At 30.4% G+C, this 10,256-nt stretch overlaps 2 protein-coding genes across 2 annotated transcripts in view; both read left to right on the forward strand.

Annotated features, from left to right (window-relative positions):
• The first annotated feature begins 182 nt into the window (after positions 1–182).
• Positions 183–4,490, forward strand: LOC115243347 (probable cytosolic oligopeptidase A). The gene is given in 12 exon segments (XM_029820261.1): positions 183–471; positions 636–796; positions 1,073–1,458; positions 1,689–1,845; positions 1,932–1,955; positions 1,958–2,122; positions 2,314–2,440; positions 2,718–3,102; positions 3,210–3,322; positions 3,503–3,670; positions 3,761–3,892; positions 4,109–4,490. Coding segments are annotated over 12 exon segments (2,139 nt in total). The 5' UTR covers positions 183–388; the 3' UTR covers positions 4,347–4,490.
• A 3,274-nt stretch (positions 4,491–7,764) lies between these two features.
• LOC115243788 (single Ig IL-1-related receptor-like) overlaps positions 7,765–10,256 on the forward strand; it is a 224,776-nt gene continuing 222,284 nt past the window's right edge. The window contains exon 1 of the mRNA XM_029821025.1: positions 7,765–8,460. Coding sequence (XP_029676885.1) covers positions 8,243–8,460 — 218 coding nt within the window. The 5' untranslated portion in view covers positions 7,765–8,242. The remainder of the gene's footprint in view (positions 8,461–10,256) is intronic.

The following is a 10,256-nucleotide window of genomic DNA, read 5'->3' on the forward strand; positions in this document are numbered from 1 at the left end:
CTTATGGCAATATTTCATGAATGCAAATTTCATCGCTCGATTTGATTGATTCAAACTAGGGAATTTTTATATAGGGAATTTCATATAGGGTATTTTTATAAAAATTATATATAGGGAATTTTTATAGGAAATTTTTGCATTCTTCAAAATTTGCCTAAAGAGCTTCTATATAATTATAGGTCCGTGAATAAAATATCGTATCGCGGCTCGCGGCATTTGATTCTATCGATTGACAGGTTAGATCGATTTGATATGTGTTTGATCGATTTATGTATGTCAGACAGCGGCTTTTAGGTTGGGTATAACCTAAGCTTTAATCTTTTTTCAATCTCACATTACAATGAGTTTTTGACATTATTAGAAAAAAGATATTTTTACAAATAAAAAAATGGCAGTATCCTTTTGCGGAAGGATTGTTTTAACGCAGCGGAATTTTTTGAAAATTCCGAAACGTCACGGATATATAGTCCTGTAAGTGTTCGTCTTCGTTATTTTACGCAGTAATTAAGCTTAAATAAAGTTCACATTTTTCTTAATAATTATTTCTATATCTTTGTTATTATATTTTTATATATATATTTTATACATATTTTAAATTTGTTTTTTTTTTATGTTATTGTATCTTTTATGTCAAGAATTCCAGAGATAGGCGAAGAATCGTCAGAGAAAAATCCATTATTGAAGGATGATAACTTACCAGAATTTAACACAATTACAATTGAAAAATGCACTGCAGCAATTGGTAAACAAACTGTCGAGTTTGAAGAAAAGATGAAAAGTCTGGAAAATGTTCAAAGTATGTGTAAAATGTCAAATTAAAAAGAAAAAGGGCAATCTGTTAAAAATGAGAAAGAATATTTAATTATAAAGTTGATATAGAGTACAAGTTAATAATTAACATTAGAAATTCATTTTACATGTTATATTTTTTAATATAATATGTTATCACCAAGAGGATAACAAATACCATTGCTCATGAATGATCTATTACTAACAATAATAATAATTTGACATATTTTAAATCAAAAGAAATATAATTATGATTTTAATCAATTTTTATAATTTATTACAGCAAGAAAAGACTTAGATATATTTAGGGATTGGTTAGATCCAATCGAGGATATATATCTTCCTCTAGAGACTACATGGGGTATAGCAAAAACTTTGTATTTTGGCAATCAGAGTCTGATGCCAACAAAATGCTATATGGGTATTCATGAGCGTGCCACAAGAGCTGTGGCTAGCAAATATGGCAGTGCACCACTTTTTAAAGCATGCAAAGAAGCTCTCGATAATAAGAACATCAAATTGACACATTCACAGAAGAGAGTGTTGACCAAATATGTGTTGGAGGGAAAATTGAATGGTCTACAACTACAAGATAACGAATTTGAGAAGTACATGGACGACTTGAACTATATTCTATCGAAAATTAAAGAATATAAAGCCAAATATGAGGTTTGTCATATAACCTGAAATAGATATAGCAATTATATAAAGAGCAGCTAGTAAAAATGTTTACAAAATAATATTATTAAAGATTTTTTTCATTTTATGTCAAAGAAAATAAAATTATGTTATCTGAATTTTTTATTATTTTTATCATTATAGTGCATTTCTAATTAATAAATGTTTACAACTTGTATATCAGGAATAGCAGCAAACTAAAATTTGATCGACTTTTTTAGAGTTCTACAGGCGCTTACAGTATGACAATACAAAGCAAAGACATTGTGATAGACTTTCCGCAGGACTTTGTTAGATCTATCGCGGCCGATCCCACGCGACCTTTCTTAGGGCCTTGGAAAATCACTTTAAGGCCATATATCCTGAAACCGTTTATGGGTACAAACATTCTTCATATTTTCATGAATAAATTAATCAAATATTAATGTTCTGAAATTTTAATCATCCGATTATAATCCCATTAGAGCATTGTCCTGATCGCAAATTAAGGGCAGCTCTGTACAGGCGAGCGTGACGTTGGAGGAACTTCGAGACAGGAGAATCGAGCAGGCGCAACGTTTAGGATATAAACACTTTGCAGAAATGAGTATGGAGACAAAGATGGCCGGAAATTTGGAAAATTTGTATGGCACATTGGAAACTCTTCGAAATACTGGTATAATCATCAGTTAATTTATCATACATAAGAAATATATAATACCAAAATAATCGGTAATTTATTACAGCTTTTATTGTAATAGAAATTTATATAGCACTTTTATTAATATAATATTTATAGATTATATTTATTATTGTCTATAATAAATCTATATGATAATTGATTAATAACATAATATTTTTGTGAAGCACTGCCTGTCCAGGAGCAAGAAATTGCAAGTTTGACAGAATTTGCAAATGAAAGAGGCTTTAATGATACTCTAAGAGTATGGGATGTTGCATACTGGAGTAGAAAACAATGTCGCAGCATATACAAGTAAGTAAATTAATCTCAACATAAGTTAAGTTCTATGTACAGTATATTAGAAGTGGCATTTATATCTTAAAGAATATCTTGCTTATTCAATATCATATGTATAGTATTTATATTCGAGAATATAATTATTTTTGAAAAGATTCGAAGTTTTCTGCATTATAAAATTTAAGTATTGTTAAAAATATTTATATTTATCATAATTCATTGAATAAAATATCGTTAAAAAATATTGTATTTTTGAATAATGGACGTTATTTTTAATTCCGCGCTCATTCAGTTGCAATGAGGACGAATGGAGATCGTACTTCCCGCTGCCGACTGTTCTATCAGGTCTCTTCGAACATATTGAAACGCTGTTTAATGTGAAAATTGTGGAGAGTAAGAAAGCAGACATTTGGCACAAGGATGTTCGATTTTTCGACGTATTCGACTTGAACGGATCCAGCGCGGCGCCCATCGCGAACTTCTACCTGGATCCTTATGCGAGAGGCACGGAAAAATATCGCAAGGAGCAGGAGTCGGGATGGATGTCGACGATAAAAAGCAAGAGCAAAATCGGTGATAGCACTCCGTTGGTCGCTTTAATCTTCAATTTTCTACCGCCAGTAGACGACAAACCCTCTCTGCTCTCCTTCAAGGACGTGCAGATTCTCTTCCAAAAGGTAACAGGTTCTTACATTGTTTTACGAAATCAATTAAATTTATATATATTTAATTTGTTAATAAAATAATTATATATATATTTTTTTCATATCTTTGCATGTTATAGTTTGGGCATGCCTTGCAACATCTCTTAACTACAGCCGAGTATTCGGACATTGCTGGACTGTCATTCGTGGAATGGGATGCAGTGTTCATTTGTGACTTTTTCATGGAAAACTGGTACGAGATGAAGTTGTTTTTCTACTTATTCTATTTGTTCAATAGCTTTTCTTGCATTCTTAATGCATTTGTGTTATAATTAACTGTCAATACATTGTAATTTTATTCAATTGATAAACTAATGTGTAACAAAGTTAATAATTTAAAAATGTCTTGTCCCCCTAAATGTTTGTTTGACAGGTTGTACGAACCATTCATGTTACAAAAAATCTCTGGACATTATGAAACGGAACAGCCATTGCCTGTTGAAGTTATCGAGGGAATTAGAAAGATGAGATCACATTTTGCTGGCTACAAACTATGTAAGGAACTTTATCTGTCGCACTTGGATTTAGAGTTGCATTCCAGGTAGGTATCAATTTGACTTGTAAAGAATCTTAATCCTTAAGTGAATCTCAAGTTATTTAAAAGAAATGTAACTTACCAAAAAATCTGCAGTGATAAATTTTGGGTGCCAATGATGAAACATCTGTGGCCAAAGTATTTTAAGTTACCTCTCGAGAAACGGGACGTTCACGTTTGTTCTTTCGAAGCTATATGGAGCGGAAACTGGGCGGCCGCATATTTCAGGTATCGTAGACTCGAAATATATAATTTATATATAATATATAATTTATACATGATTTCGCAAATATATTGATTTTAATTTCGTACAATTGATACTGTTGATGCAATCGTTATCTCGAATCTCACAGAATTTTTGTATTATTAAAATAATGAAAAGAACCTATCTATATAATCGCGATCGATATACTACATTTATAAGCATTATATTGTCAATTGTAGCAAGATCTGGTCCGAAATGATAGCTGCCGATTTGTATACGGCGTTCCAAGAAATTGAATTCGACGACAAGTTGCGACAGAAGGAAATGGGCGCGAGGTTCCGCGACACATTCTTGTCCTTGGGCGGTAGTTATCCTGCCGCCGAGGTGTTCAGGAAGTTCAGAGGTAGAGATCCGAGTCCGCAAGCGTTGCTGGACAATCTCGGATTAACTTCACAAGTAACTAAAGAAGCCAAGTGATACAATTAGGTAATTAGATAGATTGGTACTTTTTAGCAGAATGTAAAAGAATGAAAGAATTTTGTATAGTTACCTCGAAAATAGAAGAATTGATTGATGTAAAGTTGTGGAATTATGCAATAAATTATTACCTATAAGATATATACCCGAGAAATGTGTTCTTTTTTAAATTAAAAAAATACACGAAAGATAAATAATTTGAACAAAATGCAGGTTAATTTCAACAAATTAAAGTTAAATAATTTGAAATGCGTTATAAGTTGAATAAATTCCATTGCATTTCATTAATTAATTTAATTTCTCGATTATTATATTTTTATCATGATATTATATTTATATATAATTATATAAATATTATATTACATATTTATATTTATATTTATTATATTTACATGATTATTTATATTTCCATAATATGATTTATATTTACATGATTTCTATATGTATAGATTTGTCGGTAATAATCAATTCTCTCTTAACGTTAATAGATAAAGCAGTGTTTTACCGAACATTATTTAGAATTTAATTAACTTGTACGATAACAGATGGCAAAACAATGTATCTTGCTATGGCGAATTATTTCAAGTGCGTACGCAGACATTTAAAGTGATGCCGGAGTCCTGTTTTACCGGCCATAATAATTACACTTTGCAGACCGAAATTTTTTTATTGGTTACATGAAATAAGAAATCCTTTTCCACGATTAAAGTATATACATCAAATTCACCAAAGAATAATCAAGAAGAAATGAGGAAAGTCAGGCAGAATTATCGTAAGGTAATTAAAAATTGACGCAAACAGAATACATATGTAGATCACTTGATAAACAAGCATATCTACTTCCCGCTTCCCGGAAAGTTATCTGTTTCTCTTTAAACAGAAGATTGCAATCTCTTGAATTACACAGACTTGTTACGTTACTTTATATTTATATCATCCGAGAAAAACATTTTACAACCTGTTATACAAGTAAATTGTCGTAATTATTATTTTGTAGATTGCGTCTGAAAAATTGACAGCTTATCGAAGAATTTGTGGTTGACATGACATATTCTGTGTCTATGATATCTTGATAGAGTCCCACTTAATTAAAAACCGGCGAAGACAAACCGGAGACAGACCTTTTTCGTGTTTTTTTTATCGTTTTCGTTTGAAGTGCAACCTTATTCTCACCCGTTATAATACGTTGCGATAGGTAGGTATAAGGATTATGAGTCACCTTCTACCATATGAATACTAAATGCCTCGCTGCGTCATTATTAGGCGTCGCACGTGCAAAATTTATTTATGACTTCGTTAATCATGGTTATTTATAGCGTTTGAATTTATTTACGATGTCGATAACTTTTTATAAAACACATGATTAAATTTACTCTTTACGATCAGTTACGACGAGAATCTAAATTTAGCGCTGTAAAAATGACTGCTAATTTATTTTACTCGATATGGAAGAAAAACTGACCTATGGAAACAAGATATTTAAAAAAATTGAAAAAATAAAAAAATGTTAATATGTACATGTAAATGAATTGAATTGAAATCACAAAATCAATAGGAACAATTTTTTAGAAATAGAGAATAAAAGAGTGTATTTGAAAAAAATTTCTACCATAATTTTATTTTTATTTTATAATTGCATTATTTTTATTATTATTAGTCCCGATAAAATTGTAATTAGACCCAGGATAGTTGAACGCAGAACACATATGGAAGTGATTTTTATGAAGCGGGAAATAAAAATAATTTAAAATTAAATAAAACTAATAAATGCTTTTCTATTCGAATGTAGGACTCGGAGACGTGCAATTTTCGACGTTATAGTGTTCGATTTTCGCTGTGCCATGCAACACGAGATACGTAGAAGGCGACGACGGTGAGGCTTCCTGGAATGCAAGCTCGACGATGACGGTGCGGTGCGCAGCACTTTGCACCAGACTGTCTAATCGCGCCGAGAGAGCGGCGAAGGAGATTTCGACGAACAGGGGGGGATCGAGAGATCCGTGCCCCTTCAAGCCTGATGACGCGCGTTTCCTCGCCAAGCATCTTTGCTCGGTATATTATATCTTTTTATACTAGGTGGTCTCGGAAAGTCCACGCGACTTTAATATTATGTTGACTTACGTAATGTTACGTATTTCCGAGATAGCGTGTTCTCTCTGGAAGAAATATTATGAATTTTCTAAAGGAGAAGTTAGACCGAAATTATAATGTTGCAAGATTTTTCTCAGTTTACATTTAAACTATATCTTTTATTTTATTTTTAACGCGACTCTTTTATATTTGTCTTGCGAAGAAACTTGTTACAATGATCTAAATTCTAAAAAATATATATGTATTTTCTATAGTAATTATATATTGATATTAAATTATTAATTATCGTAGGCTTTCTAAAAACTATTACATTTATTTTATACATTTGTGTACTTATATTTAGTTCTATTATTTTATAAAATATCGCGTATTAAATAATTTTATTAAAATATTTTATTTGCAATTATATTTTGTTAATACTAAAGTATATATCATCGTGATTCTACTCTTCTGATAACAAAATGTGAAAAACAAATCCGTATATGATACCGATTCTCAGAAAAAGTTATACACGATTACAACACACATATAATCAATCATGCAAGTATCTAAATAAGTCACAAGAAAATATAAAAGGAATTTCATTACGCATAGTTTTATCTTCTTGTGTGTAACTTTTCTATATATTTCTGAGTGATTGTATATGTAGTATATTACGGAAAATTGTCAACATGTGTTTTTTGGCAAAATAATTCCCGTTAAATATTTTTTCACGTTTATTTGATGAATAAAAGGTAAAAGCACAGTGAAATATTTAAATTTTAAGTGAAAAGTTTAGTATTTTATATTTGTACTCGCATTATAATGGAAAATTATTTTTATTATGATTTAATTATATTGTGATTTCAATTCAATTTTTATTTACATTTATATTAATTTTTGTCATTATCTTTTTATTTTTCTAATTTTTAAACATCTTGTTTTTCACATCAACTCTTTCTTTTTATTATAGTTCTTCCTTTTAATAGAAATATAGTTTAAATATGTGTTATGTATAATCAATATATAATATTTATTAATATATAATATTTTGGAATTTGCCAAATTGTGACAGATAACGTTTGATAGATAATTTTTGTTCATAAAAATATCGGGCAAATGTCAACTTGAAACGCTATATAATTTGTTTTTAACGTTCCAATTTTATTCCGAAATAAAAAATGTGATAATTATGAAATTATACCTATGCCATATAACAATATATATATATATAACTATATTATTTTATGTTTGTTTTTAGAGTCATATAATTCGAAGAATTGGAGATATAAAAACTCAGAATGTGGGACAATTCAGAGGAGGATTTGAAGATGGAAGAAAGGCTGTCAGTTGTTTCATTGGCCGGACTGATCGTGAGACGCACCGTTAACTTCGCGCCGATCGAACGGATCCTCGTGCGGTACCTTACGACCTCGTGTGTTTACAACTCGTGTTTACATAATCGCACGTAAGTCGCGTGACTCTCTGCGAGCTTTCGACGACACGAATTGTAGCGAACTTTGCGAGGAGTGCGTGAATTGTTTCAATGGTGCGGCGACGCGCGAATTGTCAGAATGAGAAAACAGTGCGAGTGGTGAATCTGACGTGACGGTGTCGATCGTGAAAATCCCGCACGTGTGTGCAAATTTTATCATATATATATATATTTACACGAGGGGCGAATTTCGAAAAAAACGCCAAGTCTTCGTCCGCTGATAAAGATCGCGAGAGATACGAGTATATCCGAGTGGCCGCGAATTAATCGAGTTCCGATCGCGAGTGCCGGAGTGTGTTGATTAGATTAGATCGAGTGCTGTGCGGAAATAATGAAGACGAAGATGGAGATATCGACAACCTTCTTCATCTCGATACTGGCGGTGATCTGCCGCGGTAACGAGCTCAAGGATTATTGCTCGATACACAAGTTCGATAATCTACCGGGTGGTCTGAGGTTCACGAAGGAGGTCGTCACCACGGAATATGCCAACGTGGGTGCGTTCAAGGCCCTTCACTGCTGCCTCAGGGGATACAGGAGCATCGAATGGTGAGTCTTGATATATTCTTTTCTCTCGTACATTGATGGAGCGAAAATTCTGGCGCGTAAAATAATACATTGTGACAAATATAATAATTAAAATATTTTAAAATAATAACGAAAAATGATGGAAAATTTTGAATACATTGAAATAATATGGTAAATATAACAAATAAAAAAAATTATGTAATAAAAAAGATGTAAATTGTGGCAGTTTCAGAAATGAAAAATATTTTATTTGAAATTAAATTAATTAGAATTTTATTAAATTAATTGAAATATGTAATACACATGACCTGAATTTATAATTCGTTGAAACATATTTGTCATTTATTATCTCGTTGTATTTTTTAATGTTCTTTCGTAATAAATAAAATATAATTTTTTATTGAATTTTTATTGATTTAGATTTATTATTCCAAAAGAACTGTTGTTTACGTCTTCTATTGAATGCGTATTTGAATTTTTATTCAAATAGTGTACGAGATATATTTAATAATTTTGGTATAAAATCTATATTTTTGTTTTAATATTTGAGACATTTATACAAATATTATTTATTATCGGTTTAGAAATAAGCCTGAAATTTTTTTGGTGTTTTTGACACATTATATAATTATTTCTATTGAGTTATAAATAATTTTAATTATAATTATTCTTTTCAATTATTCTATTTAATTATATATATTTTATTTTCAATTAATCTATTTAATTATATAATAATTTTAACTATTAATAATTATTTGATAAATGAAATAAAAATTTTAAATATTTAGATAAAAAGATATGCGGTATCGCATAATTTCTCATAGTTACTTTTTGTTCTAATTCTTTCCTGAGATGATTTTAATTTTATTCCAAAATTCTTTCCTAATTATTTTAATATTTTTAATCTAATATTTAGAGAAATGTCTCCAATAATTTCGAAATATATATAATAGAAAAGACACATCGCTACGAATTTTTGCGCGGTCTCTCAGAATCCGTCTGTCATACTAATATATACAGGATACGTAATATTCTTTTTCCTTCGCGTTTCTCTCCCTGGAGAGCAAATGCTTTTGCTCGTTCTCCACCTTGCCGAAAGCATTTTGCTCTCCCCCACTTCTTTATTCGCATACGATCCGATAGGTGATAAATGCGAATGTGAAAAACGAATCGAGTGCTGCTTTCGGCACAAAGACTGCCAGCGGAAAGCATTTCGCATTATGCGAATGACATTTTGCTTTTAGCGCAAAGTATTCGCTTTATGGCCGAAGAGCACCTGCTTACATCTTCTGTTATCGTTGTATACGACGCGTATCGATAACCCGTTCACACAACCGAGAATACCTTATACAGCTCGATTCTAAAACAAGTCGCCGACGTAGGCGACTAGAATTTTTTTTTCTCTTATTTTTTTTTTTCGCAACCTGTTTTTATATCATGTGTCTTGATAAGTCTCTTGAACGTCAAAGTTTTGCGTTGAAGTAGATTTTACTTGGAATTAAATGTGCGGAGAAAAAGATTTTCTTATTTATTGTTTTATTATTATTTATTTATTATTTTGTTATTTATCTTTATTCTATTATGATAAATATAATAATTTAGATATCTTAAAGTAATAATGAAAAATAATGGAAAATTTTTTGAATACTTTATGATAATATAGTAAATATAAAAAATTCATAAAATTAAACTAATAATATAATAATTAAACTAAAATATTAATTAAATTAAATTTAAAAAATAACTCAATTAAAGATCTAAACTCGATCAAAAAATCAAAAAAGAAATTCAAGCCGCTTTTATAGATATATATAAAA

Source organism: Formica exsecta, unplaced genomic scaffold (genome assembly GCF_003651465.1).
Source record: "Formica exsecta isolate Colony F162 unplaced genomic scaffold, ASM365146v1 scaffold120, whole genome shotgun sequence".
NCBI lineage: Eukaryota > Metazoa > Arthropoda > Insecta > Hymenoptera > Formicidae > Formica > Formica exsecta.